Raw genomic sequence first — 19,705 nt, forward strand, 5'->3', positions numbered from 1 at the left:
TACATATCATTTGGGCCACTGTATAAAGAAATAAGAATACTAAATACTAATACTGATACTACTAATAATAACAACAACATAATACAAGGTGCTGTGCTCATTCAGATTAAGGATATATCTAACTTAAGTGGACAGAGAAAGCTAGGATTGCTTTTCCTCAGAAGTACAGATTTCTTTATACTATTTATACTATTTATATTCTTTATCTATTTATACTGCATTTCACTTCTGTGGTGGTGGGAAACAGTTTTCCCCCTGCAGTTATAAAATGGTAAAACCCCAGGGGGTAAACTTCCTTTACGTTTATCTAGATTGAATTGCATCTGCTATTTTATTTACGGCTCAGTCAAGTAAAAGTTTACACCATTAGAAGTTGAACTGTTTCATACCTGAGTTCATTTAGAGTGTTTGTGATAGAGTGTTGGTTTCCTAGTATTTTATGAGAGAATTTTATCTTTTTTTTCTTAATATTTTATCTGTAGCTGCTTCCACAATAACTTCAAATTCAGACAGATTGTCCACTGAGCCCTTTCCCCCCAGTGAATAGCACTCTGGCATGGGAGCAACTTCATTTCTTTTCCACAGAAAATAGTGATGGAGAGAATTCATCTTACTGAGTACATGTTTCATACAAATCATCTGCTGGCCCAAGGGATGCTGGATTTCTGTTTTAAATATGTCTTCGTACTAATTTTGATGCTTTTATCTTGCTGATTCTCAAATTCTTTTTCCAGTCTGCCTAATTAATCATATTTTTACATTTAATATATTAGAGCTTATGATACTTTTTATTTTCTTGTTTTAAATACAATTTGAAGGATTCCTTCCTGTTCACAGTAGTCTCCCTGACTTTGCTGGAAAGTGATTTCGGCTTCCTTTTATATTTACATAGATGATAAACAATAATGCTGTGATTGCAGTATAGTGTTCTCCAGTAGCTTACGTGCCTATGAGAATTTAATTCCTTGGACTACCCCTTTCAAATGTCTTGTTAAGAAGCTCCTTCTTAACATTTCTATATGTCCTTTTTGAAGTTGAGCACAAGAAATGTGGATTTTTTGAGATCTGATGCCTTTGTAGGAATGCTGAATAAGAACATGGTCACAGTTAGAGAAGAGTAATTTAGTAGTAATATTTTGCTTAGATCCTGCTAGTTATGGAGTATTAAGTCAAGGTTTGTATTTTTGAGTGTGGATTCACTAACCACGTATTCTGTGAAAGAGTCATTCATAACATCTGACATTTTCATCTCTGCTTATCTCAGCAGCATGTTCCTCCAGTCTTAAGGGAAGTAACTGAAGTCCTTCAGTACAACTGCTCTCTTCCTGATTTGTCTCAGAATATTGCACACTTTCTGGGTTGTTATTAAGAGAGACCCAGTACTGGGTCCTGTCCAATTCAGACCTAGAATTTCAATCCATACAAATTCAGTGAGGTGTTTCATTTGTTGATTTTATTTGATTCTGATTTCTTGAATGTATACTATGTCTTAGCCCTGGACGCAGTTTATTCTGTTATCTCATGTATATGTCTGCCTTGGTATTACAGTGTGCCACTGATTGTCTTCTGCCTGCCAAGTTTCCAATACCTGCTAAGTAATTCTTTTTAAATAAGGGAGGACATTCCTGATTTTCTATTTTATTTCCTTAACTTCTAAGATTTGTCTGTAAGCATGTGTACCTCTGTTTTGTTCCCATCTTGGGAACTTGTTTAAATAACAATGAGTTAGTTTCCCATTTCCTACCTGAGTATTTACCTCCTTTGACCAGTCCTTTACTCGAAGATACAGAACTTCCAAGTTTTTCTTTTCAGCAGCATCCCCATTTCAGAACCATGTGCTGTGTGCATTTGTGCAGTCTTTCACATTCTCCAGTTTAAATAACTCTCTCAGTCATGACTTTCTAGTTTTTAAGTGTCAAAAATCACACAGTGTCATTCTTTGTTTGGGACCTGCACCAATGTGCTCCTCAACTTCCCAGGGCAGCCAGTGTCTGCCAGTGATCAAGACCAGTGATGTGATGCAGCCTTGAGACCTTAGATCAGGCTCTGGAGAAAGAGCTGTGTGAGGAAGTGCTGGGAGAAGCCTTGCTGAGGGGGCTCTGCAGCTCTGGAGCTGTATTGAAGCTCAGGTCTCACACATGGTTCCTGCCTCAAGGACATTGTGTTACCTTGCCTGGTCTTAGCAGGATCTTGCCTCATCACTGTGTACTTGGCTGGCAGTCAGCAAACCACTGTCTGACCCTGGCTACCAGCTCCAGGTCTGCTCTGCTCTGTTTCTTTGGGCCTTGGCACTCTGCTCTGTCTACCTTGCTGTCAGCACCAGCTTCTCATTCACCTCCCCTCAGGGAGCAACTCCCCCTGCAGCTCCCTGTCGTCTCATTCAGGGGAATTTCAGATAAAGTACTCCCTTTATTTTTGAACTGTTCTTGGTTTGTAGTAAATGTGCATTCTTTCAACTTATATTATCCAATCAAGGTAGTAAAAAATCGGACTTTCCACCTCTTCCCATGGTCCCAAGGAGGGCAGGAAGCATTTTACAAAATATGTCATGGTTTAGGAATGGTATTCTCCAATTTAGTGCTCTCACTGAAATCACACTCACTCACTCACTTCCCCCTCCCCTCCCCTGTGATGGGCTGGAGAGAAGAATTGGAGGCATTAAAGGTAAAGATCATGGGTTGATATAAAACAATTTACTGGAAACAGCAATGAGATAAGAAAATAAACAGTAATGGCAACAATATTAATAACAAAAGTGTACAAGAGAGAGCTGACTGATTCACATGCAAAATGCTCACTGCAGAGCCCAACCTGACCATGCCACAATACCCTGACCCAGAAGCTAATCCCTTTCCCTGTCCCTGGAAAATGACTGGAGATGGTATAGAATAACCTCGAATAACCTCCAGGTCCCAGCCATGCCCCGTCCTGGCTACTGCAGAAATTAACCCTGTCCTGGCCAGAACCAGTACAAAATGCTATCATAGAAAGCAGAGTCTTTAGCTTCCTTATTTGCTTAAATGTTCCTCCCTTTTCTCAGTAGTTTTGGTGCACCACAGCCAGCACCACAGCTTTCCCAGCACTTCTTAGGAGCCTATCCAGACTTTCCAAGGGTGTTTGCCACCTGGTAATCACTGTGCAAACCTGTAAGCCTAATGGGATCCCAAACCCAGCAATCCATAGGTGCTATGACAGATTATTTCACCAACACAGCCTTTCTGTTCCTCACTGTTAAAGAAAGAAGTTATGTGCAATACAAGTAAAGAATGTAATTCCATTATTTTTTAATAATCAAGACTTACTCCCTCTTAACAAGATATGAGAAATGTGAACATAAGCCAGTGATCCCACTGATTTCAGTGGGCTCTAGCTCAGGTTTTTAATGATGCTGACTGATACACTTTTTCCAGATGCAGTTGTTCATCCATCAAACCATTCCGTTGTTCTGAGCAAAGCTGGGATGTAAAGAACATCTGCCACAACGAACATAAAAAGCACAGACCTGCTGTTACTAATGGGAAGTATTCTAAGAGCTTGGATTAAAAAAAAAATTTAATTAATTTTACAAGAATAATTACTTTGAATGTGAGTGCCAATGACCCTTCTCACATAAAGCTTTTCCAATACAATCTTGTTTTGGTGTTGCTGAGGACAAAAAAATGCTTCAGCTGTTCTGAGAAAAATCTTTGTGAATTACTATAAAATAAATTCTACTGAAGGGATTTCTACAGCTTCCTTTTAAATTCTATTTATTTCTTATCTGTAAATAAAAGAAGCTGAGCTGGCCTGCTTTGGATTTGTATGAAAAATTACAATTAAAATCAGTAAGCAATAAAGAAAGGAAGTAACTGCTTTTAATGTTCCTTATTAAAATGTAATTGTGACACTTAGGAATCAATTTACTGCTTTTTCTAATACTTATTATATCACTGATTAACACAATGTTTAGCAAGGACAGAGAAGATGTCTTTTATCGTCTTAGATTTTATAGCATCTAATCTGTTTTTAATCTGGTTTTGCCAACTCGTGCAGGTTTCTTTTCTTGAAAAACTGTGAATTTGAGCTGATTTAAGATCCAATTTATTGCAAAAGAAAAGGCATTCAGTTTTGCTACAGCTGTCCTTCATCAAGACACATATACAGAATTTTCTTTCTTTGTTAAAAAGGAAAAGCAATCGCCAAGACATGTCTTTGTTAAGGTTCCCTGCTGGCGGCATATGGCAAAGTTGCTGGCACCTTGCCTGGAAAATGCAGCAAGAACTGATAGATCTGATCTCTGGCTAGGGAGAAAGTAGACTGCAGAAAGGCCAGTCTTACAGCCTGTGACCATCAATTGCTTGGTAAGAAGCACAAGTTCCTGAAAACAGATGTGGGAAGGTGAACTGATTTTGCAAGTCAGAGAAAGAGATTTTACCATCCTAAGTGATGGCAGAGCCCCCCAGACAGTTCTTATTAGAGCTGGACAACAGAAGTCTCTATGTAATTGTGTTTTATATGCTGCTTTAAATAAAACTTTCAAGGTATAAGCGTTTAAGAAATAATAGCATATAAATGCATACAGATATTTAAGAAATAATAATATAATAATAATAACAACAACAACAATATTATTATAAATAATATTATAGTAATTAAATGTTTTTACAAGTCAGTCTCAATTTCAAGCATTTCTTGAGAACTGGGATGAAATCATCCTACTGCAGAACTTCTGAAAAAGAGGCAGATTTTCTTCCATATTGCTTGAGCCAGACATTCAGAGTGATGACCCATTCAATGTGAAAAAGAGAAACATTGACTGGCTTTTTCTACATTATTTGAAATTAGCTTGGCAGTACTTAGTTTTGGAGGGTTTTGTAGTATTAAGTGGAGACTTGAACATCTCCAGTCCCAAACATGGACAAGACTTCTAGCAATAAGGTTCTGCTCCATTATTCCAAGATATTTGTATGATGAACACACAGTAACAATGATAATTTTTATGCTTTTACAGATTATGTACATGTGACAATTATAGGGAATGGAGTTGGTTTCCAGATTGCTTTAAATATTTGTTAAACTTGGGAAATGCCGTAAAAATTAAAATAGAAAAGTTCTTCTCAATTACAGTTTATAACTGTATGATTATAACTGGTTTTTTATGAGAATGTCTAACCACAATGATGTCTCCTTAGTCACATTGATGGTTGGGTGCAGTTTCACATGAAGTCTGACATCTTCCATTCTCAATACCTATATCCAGTTCTGTAATTATTGAACCATATACTGAGCCAGTTTCTGATCTGACAGAAATCTACCCTACGAAGAAGCCCTGTGGTTCCAAGGCCAACTGATCCAGGGCAAGCCAGGGACACAGGGTCAGGAAATTGAAGGAGAGAGGAAAGCAGGCACGAATGCCCAGCTTGCCAGCAATCCATGTTAGATCAGGTGTGACACACAGGTAGCTGTACAGTCACATCAGTCAAGTCTGTCGTGAGACCTGACTGCAGGTCTCATCTCCTCTCTCCCACTCAGTTCTCCTGGATGTTTTTTGCAATCACATCCTTTATGCTTGCACTAGAAGTGACCTGGAATTGGTCCAGATAAAACTTTTTTGTTTCATCTCTTTTGCACCACCTTATGTGAACTGGTACTGGAACATGAGTACCCAAGATCAAAGGAAGGATAAAACTGTCTCTCTGAGTAGCACTTTCAGCTTACTGTGAATTAAAGCGACTGTGTTACTTTGGCCTAAGTGATTCACTACATCCTTTACTGTTTCATCTAATGAAACCATACCTGTCTGTGTTCTCACTATTATTTATTTGTATTCTGTGATGCAAGGTGTCTCTAAAGAAAAAAGATTTGTGGAATCCACAGTGCACAGTCTTTTCTGTTGCCCCTCAAGTAATTCTCCTCTCTTCCAGATTCTGCAGTCATGAAGCAGTATACCAGGAAGTCTATTTAAAAGAACTATAACCTTGAAAATCATGCTTCCTCCCCTCCAAAATCAAATGAGAGAGCTGAGAGGGAGAGACAGGGAGCAAAAATTCCCACTGCACTGATTTGTTTCTTTAGAAATGAAGTATGGATTACTTCTTTTATAACTCATTGCACTGGAATTTTCTGATTTTAAAATCACAAATCATATCAATTTAGTCAACTTTTAATGAAAGCTCATTTCACACTACAAACAAATATACTGAATTCAAGTTCAATAAGACAGATGGTTCTCTTAAGGACTTACTTGTTTTACTTAATTCATCTCCAGATTAGCCTCTTACAGGAATTTTTTTTTCCCATTAGTAATGATTCTGCTGTGAAGAGGTTGTGTAAATATATCTCCTATGGGACATATTTTTGACAAGATTATTGCTTTTTAGAGCTACAGCATTTTAAATTATGCTTGCAGAAGATAACAATTTTAAAATTTATTAATTTCATCCACCTCTGTTCTTCATTCCACAGAGAAAAGGCAAGAGTATTGGGTGCCTGAATACTTTAGGAGTACTACGTGTGTTTGCTAAGACAGCTCTTTCACACAAGTGCAAGTGTTCTGCTTATGTCTCTGTAAATAGGGATGGCAGCCTGAAAGACGCGTTTCTTAAGGGCAGGTCCCAAAGAGGAAAAACAGATGGGCAAAGACAGCATCAATGGAGTAACATCTCAAAGTATATAAGCTTATAAGTTAGTCAGACAAATAGGTTAGTGAAAGACAGCAGTCAACTTATTTGGACCAAGGATGTTCTGAGACAAGCAAGTAAACAAAACATTATGTTGTCTTTAATCTGATTTCTTGTGTTATGTAAGGAGAAAAGAGCCTTTAACAGAAAAAAATACTTTATGAAACTTCTTTTTAATTAAATATGTTCTTACGTTCTGCCTGTTCTCAAAGAAAATTTTTGATGTCTCAGTACATATAAGAAGAAATATCAAGGCATGCTGTAGTTTTTCCCTTCACATAATTTTCACTTCAGTAAGGAGTCTGTTCCTCAAATAAAATAAATTCCTACTCAGAAGTCTGATTACAGTTATATATTTCATGCAATCATACAATGTGAATCCTACAGATATGTTGTATATGTTATTCAGAGGATAGGCTCAGTCTCATATCAAAGAATGTTATTATCCTTCTCCCATAAATATAATAATACCATTCCCTACATTTAAATGAAGCTATATGTAAAGAAAGGATAATATGAGAATACTACTTCTCAATAAGTGGTACATCACACAATTTTTAACAGAGTAGAAGTTTTAAAAAAAAGTAAGTAAAACTCAGGAGTAACCAAAACAATTTCTTTCATGCACTTTTTGATAAAGCTTTTGTGATTTATGAGAGACCATGCGATGCTTGGTATTCTTAGAAACAGAATACTGTTTTGTACTAATCTAGATAAATGCATACACAGACAAAAAATGTCACTCCTCAAAATGTGTGGCAGATGAGTTAAGAGTACAATGCAGCACTTCAATCTGCATCCAGGTTGAATACGGTCTGAAAGAGGCTATATTTTCCAAATAGAGTACAGTATATTTATTTAGTATTTACCCAGAAAGGATGCCAGCTGGGATTGGATTTCATATTCTGCTATGCTAGAAATTATCAGCATAAAGTACTAACGATTCAAGCAAATGTGATAATTTGAGATATTGTAGAAGGGCAATGGCTTGGAGATCCACTACTTGCTTCTTCACAAGAACCTGTCACTATGCCCTCCCATGCCAATTTTATTTATGTCTAAATTGTACTTCAGCTGGAAAAGCCATGAAAGTGTTTAAACCTTTTTTAAGATATCAATTGTTTATCCTCATTTATATGCCACTGTCTGCAAAATCAGGCTGCTTACAAAACTCATCAGCCCTTGCGCTGACTGACATCATAGCCCTCGTAGGAGGAACCCCAAAACTAATGTTTTTGCACAGCATGAACCATGTGAGAATAGTGAGAAACAGATTTTATTAGATGTTCTGCACAAGCGTTCCAGGTCTTACCAGGTTCATACCAGGATACTGCAGCTATCCTGGTTTAGCTCTGAAGGTTAATGAAAGCATGAGATTTATCCAGTTACACCTTCTGAAATACAACTGAAGTCTATCCCTGTGCATCAGCTTTTATCTCCAGTGATTTTGGCAAGGGCCAAAGATGACATCCTGAATGACTGATTTATTCTAACTAGTTTAGATTGCCTCTGGGAAACACTTGTATCTTTCTACAGATTTCAGAAGCGAGACTTGCTTAAACTAAACTCCTAACTTTTGCATTTCTAAAGTTTCGTTACATGTATTGCCCCAGTGCACTGTCATTCACTGAAACACATGTAGAACATGCTCCACACCCCTGCTTTTCACATGGCTCTGTGTTTCCAACAGGCCAGCTTCTGCAACATAATTCAAGACTCCTAAAGTAATCAATAATAGTTCTGTCATTTGGCATAAGCAGCTGAATTGACGTGTCTCTTCGTGCTGCAGTGCATAAAACATACTGGATTTCTCAGCTACCTGAAAAGCATTCGTGTGCAATTTCAATTCAGTACTCCTTTCTACTTTGCAAACACTAACCTTCCTCTAAAAACTACAGCAGAAAAGGAAAGCAAATAATGTTTTCTTTGGAAAGTACATGAATAACATTCTTACTTCCAAAATAGAGGTATTTGTCCTGTTCATAAATAGCAAGAATCCCTCTTTACCTTTTCCATAAGGAAAACAAAAGCATACAGTCCTTGTTAGTGGAAGATGAATGAGAACTTTCTCCAGCCTAGGTTTGTGGAAAATAGTTTGATCAGAATTATGTCTCATCCTGTTCTCTAAGGGCTCTATCACTGTCTTAAATGAGAACAAGTTTTGGCTTATTGAAACTGTTAGATTTGAAAGCCTTATTTTTCTATAAATTGTGGTTCCATTAAAATACTGACATTCTCCATTGAAAAAAAGAATACAGAAAAATAAATTAGAATACAAAATCTATTTATACTTTCCTAACTGTGTAATCCTTTGTTGGCACAGCTTTTGCAGGTAGTGCCACGGCAATAAGACTATACTTTATAAACATGCACAGTTTTCATGTTTCTCTGTTATTATTATATTGTTCTCTCTGTTTGGAATGCATAGTGAATGTGAGGTCTCATGTATCATTCCTTACAGCTGTTGCACAGTCAGTTATACCACTCTCATTGTGTAAAGAATGTATTTATTTTCGTTTTAAATTAAAAGCCTTCATTTTAAAGTAAGGATTTATTAGCTTTAAAGTAATTATAACTACTTTAATGCTACGGCAGTCTACATAACTCTACACTTATTAAAAGTGTAATATTACTGAGGATCTGTACATTAGGGCTAAAAACTTTAAGTTTACCAATAGCACTGTAAAAATCCAGGACATAATTTGTATTTTTAATATAAATGAATAATTATAAGTTATATACATAAGTACAAGTGAACTAAAAAAAAGTTTTTCTGTCCTAATAGAGTATTACTCTTTGGCTTGCTGAGCAGATTATAAATTCTATAAAACAATTCTTCCTTTAGTAATAGCACATATAACCACTTTCGCCATTTTTTTTTGTTTTCCAGATCTCTAGCACCCCTATTTAACAGAAATTTTGCTTATATGGTTGTTACCAGGTTATGCTGCATAACATGCCCCTAAACTGTATAATATTATTGTGTTCTTTCAATGGATGTATGGAGACAGGACCCTTTACCAACCCATAGTTTTGACAGACATAAAGGAGAGAAGTAGAATATTTCTGTGCCATACATTTCAGTACCACTTATTATTAATTTCTTCTCTCTTATAGCCCTTGTGCTTAGTATTAAAATTTCCAGTAGTTTTTTTTTCCCTTTCACTCTAGTTCTCTTAAATGCTAGACATATTTTTGGTGGTGTTTAAAAAAACATCTTGTTTATATCCTTAATTTTTTCTTTCCTTTTTTTTCCCCTGTAAGCATGACAGTTCACTTAACTAACTGTGACATACTGAAATTCTTAAGTTTTTTTTTTTGCAGAACAGTTACAATGTTTACACTTAATGGAAGATTTATCTCAGGATGCTATAGTGCAATGTGACTGCCCCTATGCTTCCACCTCAGTCCCTACGTTCCCTTCTGCCCTTAGACCAGGGATGCCAGAACAGAACATGCAGCCACTCCATTTAACAGCCTTAAACCCAGTTTAAGTCAGATGTTAAGGAAGATGTAAGCAAACCACTCCAAATGGGTTTGGCAGAGGTCTGCATACATATATCCTGTTCTGTTGTTGCCCCCTGCTAAGTGCAGAGAAAGGAATAGAAGGACTTACAACTGAGGGAGCAGATATACAAATGGGAACAAAACAACACTGAAGCAAAATATTTTGTGTATTTGTTGCATGTAAGCCAAATTTACATTTTTACATAGTTTTCAAAGTTTTTAAATACATTTCGCTCTCCTAGAATTCGTTTTCTCTGCTAAGAATTATTTTTAAAAGTCCTTGCCTTTTTACCAAAACTGGTAAGTTGTACAGAAAATCCTCAGTTTATACATTGTTCTGATTAACAGAGAAATGTCCTGATGCTGTGGGGCAATTCATGATGAATTTAGTTTCTTAATCAGTGACCAACTGGAACATCTCCAAACCTAGTCATCTCTTCTTCCTATTTTTCTCCAAGTGAAATATGTAACTTCAAATTGACTACAATTTTGTCTCTGTTTCTTTTATTTCGTGAACTGACTCTGTCAAACCTTAAGAGTGCAATTCTTCAAATAACCTCTGATTTTATTATGACTTCAGATTCTTGTTCTTCAGGAGATCAGACATGACCATATCTGTGGCTAAAATCAATTGCTTTTAATAAAAAAAAAATGAAGCACACCATAACTGATGTTGAACAGAGAAGAAATCTGCAGATTTCTATGAATCAATTCATAATAATAGGTAAGGTTTAGGGAAGAAAGACTTTAGAAACAGGAAGGCCACCAAATACTAAAACAAAGCATCTGAAATAGAAAAGTTTCTGAAATCAAATGCTCAAATGAGCCTAAGGACAGGAACAAGGTACAATAGCAATCAAAGAGGAACAAGTGAGAGACAGAAGGCATGAGGTGAGGCTGTACAGAACAAAAGAGGAAAGAGTAAATGATAAAGGACTGGAATAAACTGAGGACTTGGATTTTCAGCAGTGCCGAGTACTACTGGAAATCTATCTCCTTATTCTTAATGGACTGGTTCATCACAAAATCATTCTGAAATACCTGAAGGATTTATGGGTTCACTTATTTAAAAGCAGAAACCTACACAAAAATAACTTTACTTAAAATAAAGGAAGTGACATGTCTAACTAAAGCGTCATAAATATAATTGTCAGGCATGAACGCAAAGACACCAAACCTTAAGAGGAAATAAACATGTTTACTTTCAGCTTGAGTAGCTGAGAAACAGACAAAAAGGTGGCAAAATTCTCTAACTTTATCTAGTGTTCACTATCTTTTGGGAATGGATGGATTCTTGATGAGTAATAGAAAATTGTTAGTCTTCAAGTATGGCCAATATAGTGACAGTATTACCATAAATTAACCCATATAATTTATATCACTATGGCATAGTACAAGCACACAAACATGGCAGCTAAGTAGGTATTTCTAGGAACCACAGATCCACCATCAAGATTCCAAGAAGTGGCTTGAGTTTATGCTCAGAATTTCACCAAGTGAAACAACTGAGAGATTGAATTTTTAGCAGTGCTTGCACTGTGTGATATTTAAGAATATTAACTCTCAATTTCTAAATTTAGAATGAAAAAATCTCATTTTGGATTGTTTTCATTCTTTTTTTCATCTGCAAAATTCATTCCCGTACACAAAATTTTAAGTACCATAAATAATAAAACACATATATGAACAATGAAGCAGCTGAGCCATACAGGGCCAGGCAATAAAAGCTGATGTACACAATGATAAAAATTTATGAAAGCCTATAAAATGCATAAGAAATTTTGCAAATTGATCAGGTACTATGCCTCTGTTTAAATTCACAAAAGCACAAGAAGACAGCTAATAATATAAATCATTGGGAAAAAAATTATATTGAGAAGCATATAAAAACCATAATGTTTTTCCTAAAAATATGTGCCCAAGACATAGCCTAGTGGAAATAATGTATCCCTGTTGATCTTGCCTCACTAGTGTATAAAAAGGACACTCAAGGTGTCTGAATTTCTGCCCTTAGCCATATGTCAGCTGTGCAGAAGAAAGCAGACTGTTTCAATCTGAGGCGAGCTTTGCTGAGCACCCACACATAGTTTCTGGCTACCCATCTGCCCTTAGGTCGCTCCCTGGTTATCCTGCAGCTGCTTTGGCAACTGGTAATTCCTGCTATTCCCAACTATATGGTGAAAAGTTCAGCTACTATACTGGAGGATGAGTAACCTTCCAAGTTACTCTTGGAGGTTTCAGGTATTTCTCTTTTAAAAAAGAATGACAGTGATACTGTCATTTTCCATACTTTTAGCATAGGTAAATTGCTCTTGTCATTTTGAAAAAACATCAAAAGTACTGTCCCCACAAAATGAATACTGGACCAGTTAAGAGACTCCTAGAGCATGCTAGCTATGCTCCTTTTCTGTTTACCAGCTCTGGAACAAATGAAGGAAACAGGTAATAGGATTGCTTTACTCCCAATAAATCATTGTTATAATTTTTTTCTGGTGCAATCAAAAAACTTGACGAATGCATCTGTTCAAGTTACTGAATAATGCCAACTGCCAGAATTTTTGTCTTGTCTATAGTTAGCTGTTATTCAGGTTAAACTGGCTCTGGCAAACTGAAAAAATATGATTTTTTTTTTTTTTTTTTTTTTTAGAATTTACTGTGACAATTTAAGACAATTCTTGAAAACAAGCAGAAGACATTCTGTGGAACTAGTAAGTGAAATAGAAGACAATTTGCTTCGACACATTTATTCCCTGCCATTTTGTTATTTTATACTTCAAAATTTTACTTCATTATACAGCCTCAGAAACTATGAGCATACATATAAAGTTATTTTGCTTCTAACCTAGGAAAGGAACACTTTCTGTCTTGGGTTAGTAGCATGCTGATATTGCCTCTACCTAATAATGCATTTTGTAATGCCTTAGGGGCAAATTTACCTTTTGAGTTACCTTTTGTGAAAGAAATCACACATGCAAGTGGCTGGTGATATTACCCAAAGATAGGCACTAGGTTCCCAATTCTATATAAGATACACAGTAATCGATAAAAAACTAGGGCAGCACTTGGACACAATACAATAAATAGCCCTGTTGCTCATTTAGAATTATATATCAAGAAAAAAATATTTAATCTAGCCCAACCTTGGCAAAAATATTATAGAATCATAGAATGGATTGGGTTGGAAGGGACCTCAAAGGTGATCTAGTTCCAATGCCACTGCCATGGGCAGGGACACCTTCCATTAGACTAGGTTGCTCAGAGCCCCATCCAACCTGGCCTTGAACACCTCTAGGTATGGGGCATCCACAACTTCTCTGGGCAACATGTTCCAGTGCCTCACACCCTCACAGTAAAGAATTTCTTCCTAATATCTAATCTAAACCTGTTCTCTTTCAGTTTGAAAACATTCCACCTTGTCCTGTCACTACATGCCCTTGTAAATAGACTCTTGCCAGCCTTCTTGTTAGTTCCCTTTATGTACTGACAGGTGCTCTAAGGTCTCCCAGGAGCCTTCTCTTCTCCAGGCTGAACAACCCCAGTTCTCTTAGCCTTTCCTCATAGGAGAGGTGCTCCAGCCCTCTGGTCATCATCGTGAACTCCTCCGGGCTCGCTCCAGCAGATCCATGTCTTCCCTGTGCTGAGGACCTGAGCGGGAAGCAGTATTCCAGGTGGAGTAGAGGGGGAGAATCACCTATATGTAACATTTCATTATAAACCACTTTTGAAAATCAAAGGTCTCTCTCAATGCCATGTACATGCCCAATTTTTGTCACCCTGACTATGGTGGAATAATTAACTTGGCAGTTTTATGAAGAATTTCACTCTCTGTACCCTTTTCAGGACAATGAAACTCTGTCTTGTCTCACCTTTAAATCACCCCTTCGACTTTTAACCCGGGTGATGGTGAGCACACAGCCCTTCCCAGCGAGGTGAGCCCTGCCGGAGGCAGACACAGGAGTGCACGTCTGCACCCAGTGCCTCCACACACCTCCCGAGCAGTCCTGGTGCCACAGAGGGAAAGGCAGGTACCTCTCGGGAAGGCCGCAGTGGGCTCTCCCGCAGTTTGAGGGCAGCGCCAAGAGGGGATCCTGGTGGACAACAAGCTGTCCATGAGCCAGCAGTGCCCTTGGGGCCAAGGTGGCCAGTGGTATCCTGGCATGCATTCGGAGGAGCAGGTCGAGGGAGGTGATCCTTCACCTCTACTTAGCTGTAGTGAGGTCCCATCTGGAATACTGTGTCCAATTCTGGGCTCCTCGGTAAAAGAGAGACATTGAGCTCCTGGAGCAGGTCCAGCAAAGGGCAACAAAGGTGATTAAGGGACTAGAGCATCTTTCTTACAGGGATGGGCTGAGGCAGTTAGACCTATTAAGCTGGGGCCACGCTGAGAGGCCTCTCATTGTGTATAAATATCTAAAGTGGGGCATCAAGATGGAGCCAGGCTCTTCCCGGTGCTGCCAAGCAACAGGACACGAGGCAAGGGGCAGAAACTGATACACAGAAGTTCCAAATGAATCCGAGGAAGAACTTCTTTACTGTGTGGATGACCGCAAACTGGAACAGACTGCCCAGAAAGGCTGTGGAGTCTCGTTGGAGATGTTCCAAAACCGTCTGGATGCACTTCTGTGCCACGTGCTCTAGGACGACCCTGCTTGAGCAGGGAGGCAGGACCAGGTGACCCACTGTGGTCCCTTCCAAAGTGACCCACCCTGTGATCCTGTGAGGGGCGGGCAGGCAGCCCACGCATCCGGCGGCCGCGGCTCCCCGCCCCTGCAGCCCAGGGGCCCTGCGCAGGCGCTGCCCGCGCTCAGCGGGCGGTAGGGGCGATGCTGCCGCCTGCCCAGCCTCGCCCGAGGTGCCGGTCCGCTGCCTGTTCCCCCCTCGGGCTGGCCGGAGGTGCGGGCGGTCCGGGGCCGCGATAACACGAGGCCGCACAGCCCGGGACGCTCGCGGGACGGGAGCGGGCGCGGGCGCGGGCGGGGACAGGGCGGCGGGCGGGGAAGAGCAGCGGCAGGGCGAGCAGGGCGAACGCTGGAAGCTGCTACATCCGGGCTACGGCGGCGGCACCTGCTGCGGCGGGGGCTCGGTGACATTGGGGCTCGGCGGCCGAAGGGGGAGGCAGCTGCGGAGCCTGCAGAGAGCGAGACCTTCGCGGCGCCCGCTGCCACCGCCACCATGCTGCGTGTCATCGTCACCCACGCCAAGAAGCACCCGGCCGTGAGTGCCCGGCCAGGCCCCGGCCCTGCGCCCGCCCTCCCCTTTCGCCGCTCGGTGCCCCTGGCCCCGCCGGCCTCCCCTTTCTCGCCCATCCACTCCTGGGATTCCTGTGGATGCCGGGCCACTGGGCGGGCAGACACGGCCAGGTCCCCTTTGCCTCCGGTCTGTCCGGCCTTGCTTGTGCCGCTAGGCCCAGGGTGGCTCCTCCGTTCTCACTGTGCATCCCTCTGCCCTCAACGCCCCCACTCCCATGTTTTTACTGCATGATCGGAGAACAAGCGGTAGGGGCTGTTTTGGCAGTGGAGGGTTGGATGTTTGTTTTTCAGAACCTCGCTGTTACAGTATTTTTGGTTTGGTTATTCTGCATGCAGCAGTATTTTTTTCATTCATGCCTTAGCAGATGATGGTTCCTCTCTGATCTCGGGGATGTGCCACACACATGGAGCTTATGCCAGGGATTTAGAGGGCCATGTGTTATGTCTTGCAGTGTGTGAGCTTGTTCTTTAGTTTGCCATTGTGGAAATCAGTAATGCTGTGTCTTAATTCTATTTTGATACATTGTGATATGATATTTAATTTTTTTTTTGTCGTTGTTCCAGTTGATCCCTCTGTTTGTGATCATTGGATCTGGTGGCATTGGCGCAGGCCTGTATCTCATGCGCTTGGCAGTGTTCAACCCTGAAGTCAGGTATGTATACAGTAATTAAACAGTAATTCCCAGTGCCCAGTCCTCTTGCTGCATATATTAGACTTCGCTGCCTTGATTTTCGTGTTCCTGGAGGCCTTAATGTCATGGTCCAGTACCTGTGACACTGTCTGAAGACTCCTTTGATTTAGAGATCAGTTAGTTTACTGTATGATATTTAGAAACTGCTGACGAAGGACTGTGCGTTTTTCTACGGAAACTTGTTTGGATGTGTGACTCCGTAGCCTAATAATCACAGTACACATGCAATTTTTTTTTTATATTTTGAAGATAGTGTGATTCTCTTAATATGCTTTCATATCTTGCATTTCTTTCAATAGCTGGGACAAGAAAAATAACCCAGAACCTTGGAACAAAATGTCTCCCAGTGACCAATACAAGGTAAAATGAGAAATACAGATTTTTAGGAAATAAAATGCCAGAAGTGTAGCCAGTTTGTTTAGGATGTTTGGTTGTATTGGAAAGTAGCTGCATGAGTGATGTATTTCCTCTGCTGTGCAACATTTGTTTTGTCTCTAGAACTCACAGCAGAGAGGTTTGAGTTAGGTTTAAAACTTTCCTAGTGTTGGTTGATAATGGAGTCTGTATGAAAACAGTCATATACATATATATATATGTATGTATATATGTATATATATATATATAGCACTGTAATAAAAAGAGGAACTATATGTGAGAGGAAGAATATACTAACTCATAATACTAAGAAATAAACTACAGGGAGAGGGACAAAACTTCAGAAGTTGTGACCTAAAGGTTTCTAAGGTCTATCCTGTTGGCCTTTACTCATGAGAAGCACTGCAGGAAAATGTCAGTGTTTAACAGAAACACTAATTCAGTTCTCCAGTTGATTGTTTGAAAACAAAACAATTGTAAGTAAGTGGATGCAACAGAAATATTCTTTAACTGATGTTCAGGTTATTTCATTGAACTAATGAGGAAGCATGCAGAGAAAATCTACAGAAATCATGGAATCACAGAATCATTTAGGTTGGAGAAGACCTTTTAAGATCATTGAATCTAACCTTTGACCAAACACTACCTTGTCAACCAGACCATGGCAATAAAGTGCCACGTCCAGTCTTTTCTTGAACGTATGCAGGCACGGTGACTCCCCCACCTCCCTGGACAGCCCATTCCAATGCTTGACAATTCTTCCAGTGAAGAAATTCTTCCTGATGTACAATCTGAACCTCCCCTGGCACAGCTTGAGGCCATGTCCTCCTGTCCTGTCGCTTTTTGCATGGGAGAAGAGCCCAACCTCCACCTTGCTACACCCTCCTTTCAGATAGTTGTGGAGAGTGATAAGGTCTCCCCTGAGCATCCTTTTCTTCAGACTGAGCAGCCCCAGCTCCCTCAGCCACTCCTCATATGGCTCACTCTCTAGACCCTTCACCAGCTTCGGTGCCGTTCTCTGGACATGAATCATGTTTTAATCATGTTTTACAGAAGTGCTGTTTTAGTAGATTGCTGTTAAGAATATTTGAAGATTATTCTCAAGCTACTTAAAAATCAAACCTAATGTGTTTTCAAAGCTAGTGTCTCTTTGGTACCATGTCTTACTATTCCAATCATTGAAATAAGCAAAAAAAACCCCACACTTCATAATAAAATATGTTGTTGTTCTCTTAAAAGTCCAGGAAGAACATAATACTTTGTTTTCATTGCTGCTTCTGGAATGTCATAGTTTCTTAAATATCTAAATTAGGCAAATTCAGCATAGTGCGTAGCACAAATTCTTTTAAAGAGTGCATGCCTTGTGGAGCATTCCCCTTCTGCCTTAGCATGCAAACACAGCCTTGGGGTTTGCCATATTTGGGTGTGTGTATCATTGGGGATTTTTTTTTTCCAAATCTGCACTGTGGGAAGTGAAAAAGACAGATGCTCTAAACTGAGGATGACTGTTTAGTAAAATCTTCTGGTATAAAAAGTTTTAGCTTTTGATGAGATTGTTTTTCTGTTATAAACTTCACTTTGTTATATTAACTTCCTGAGTCTTCTCAAATAAAAGAGTCAAAGACCTGATCATTAGGAGTTGCACAGGAAGCTGTAATTTGAATGTACTGTAGGTTGTCTTGTTTTCTTTCAAAAGGTTAAACAAATTTAAAATTGCACATAATTAAAAATAATCAAGCTAATAGTTAAGGATTTCTTTTTTTTTAAGAAAAACTATAGCATCACATACTTGATATTAAGTCATGTGGGGAGGCCAAAATCTGCCTTTAGCCTGTAAATTCATTGTGCTCAGTGCTTTTTTTGGTTATTTTGAATTGCTTGTAATAGGATCCACTTATATTAATATAAACTGAGCATGTGATCTGTTCTTTACTTTCATTCTTCCTTGTCATCCTTTGCAGTTCTAGATGCAGCTACTTAAACCAAACTTGACTTTTGCAAACTTGTCTCTAAATGTTCCCTTGTGGCACTGTGTGTTCACATACAGCAGTACTGTAAGAAGTTCCTCTGAATGGACTTCAGATTCTGGGGGTTAAAGAAGAAACACTGTGGGTTTTCTCTAGTTAAAGACATGAGCACTGCCTCATTTTAAATGAAGAACTTCTAATACCGAATGGAGAATTAAAAAGTTGCTGCACATGAAAAGTTTGTATTTATTTATTTATTATTGTCCAGTTCACAGACTCAAAATATGATTTCAGTTTCCTGACATGAGTTCAAATGATGCATATTTTTAGTAAATACCAGGGAAAATGGGTAGTCAAGCTTCTTAACTAACTTTTTTCCCCTTCTATTTCCTAGTTCTATTCGGTTAATGTAGACTACAGTAAACTGAAAAAGGACCGCCCTGACTTCTGAAAACACACTCATGTCCGTAAGCTGCACAGAAAGGTCTTCCGGAAGCCGTCCGCACAGTTGTCATGCTTAATCATCCAGGAAATAATCAAACTTGCCTCACGCAGCACTAGGTCATGTTTAAAACCGTTTTGTTGAGGCTCAATAAATGTTTGAAACTTGAAGTGTCTGCTCTTTCATTTTACAAAATGACAATATCCTCCTGTTAACAGTTTTTGCTGTATGGTGTGTCAGATAGTAAACAAAAGTGAATTCATTTCCTCAAAAAGAAAGCAGAGTTGTTTGGATGGGCTTTATACTTAGTCTGTTGACTTCTAAGAAATAATTGCGTATTCATACTCTTATACCAAACTAGAAGAACTTGAAAGTACATATTTATATATGTGTGTGTATAAATATATTTGGTTTTAATTGCACCTGAATTCATCTACTTGCCACTTTAAGAAATTTTGGTAGCAGAGAAGTCAATGCCAAGAAGTCATTATCCAGCAGGGAGACAACAGATTTTACCATATATTGCTGGAAAGAAGGAAAAAAAAAAAGGCCAAGCTCTCTCCAAAAGCTTTAATTTCTTGTCTTTTGTTTGTTTTCTGAAGTCAAGCAGGTTTCTTAATAAACAGGAAGACAACTTTCAATATATAAAAAATAAAATTATAAACACATACTCAAGATCTCCTGTGGATCACAGTTTTAAGGAAGGGATGCACACAGCAGAACAGGGTGCAGGTTTCAAGAAATAATTAGCTACTGATGTAAGAACTAAAATACCTTTAGGAAGGGCAAAATCTTCTACTTCGTACTTGGCTGA

The 19,705-nt window shown here is 39.1% G+C and overlaps 1 protein-coding gene across 2 annotated transcripts; it reads left to right on the plus strand.

Annotated features, from left to right (window-relative positions):
• Nucleotides 1-15,244: 15,244 nt before the first annotated feature.
• On the plus strand, nt 15,245-19,061 carry NDUFA4 (NDUFA4 mitochondrial complex associated). 2 transcript variants are annotated; one of them, XM_018075890.1, is made up of 4 exons: nt 15,245-15,380; nt 15,980-16,068; nt 16,407-16,467; nt 18,844-19,061. In XM_018075890.1, exons 1-4 carry the CDS (start codon nt 15,339-15,341, stop codon nt 18,898-18,900), a joined length of 249 nt encoding a protein of 82 aa, XP_017931379.1. In that variant the 5' UTR covers nt 15,245-15,338; the 3' UTR covers nt 18,901-19,061. The 2 variants fall into 2 exon arrangements, with proteins under 2 accessions (XP_017931379.1, XP_017931380.1); XM_018075891.1 differs by lacking the exon at nt 15,245-15,380 and adding an exon at nt 15,835-15,870.
• Nucleotides 19,062-19,705: the final 644 nt, after the last annotated feature.

Source organism: Manacus vitellinus, unplaced genomic scaffold, assembly GCF_001715985.3.
Source record: "Manacus vitellinus isolate BGI_N305 unplaced genomic scaffold, ASM171598v3 scaffold_3_pilon, whole genome shotgun sequence".
In the NCBI taxonomy this organism is placed as follows: Eukaryota; Metazoa; Chordata; class Aves; order Passeriformes; family Pipridae; genus Manacus; species Manacus vitellinus.

Excerpts from the sequence above, each read along its gene's own strand:
- NDUFA4 (XM_018075890.1), top strand. The coding sequence starts at position 15,339 with ATGCTGCGTGTCATCGTCACCCACGCCAAGAAGCACCCGGCC. Across the intron at positions 16,069-16,406 it reads GTGTTCAACCCTGAAGTCAG|CTGGGACAAGAAAAATAACC; the intron begins GTATGTATACAG and ends TTCTTTCAATAG. Across the intron at positions 16,468-18,843 it reads CTCCCAGTGACCAATACAAG|TTCTATTCGGTTAATGTAGA; the intron begins GTAAAATGAGAA and ends TCTATTTCCTAG.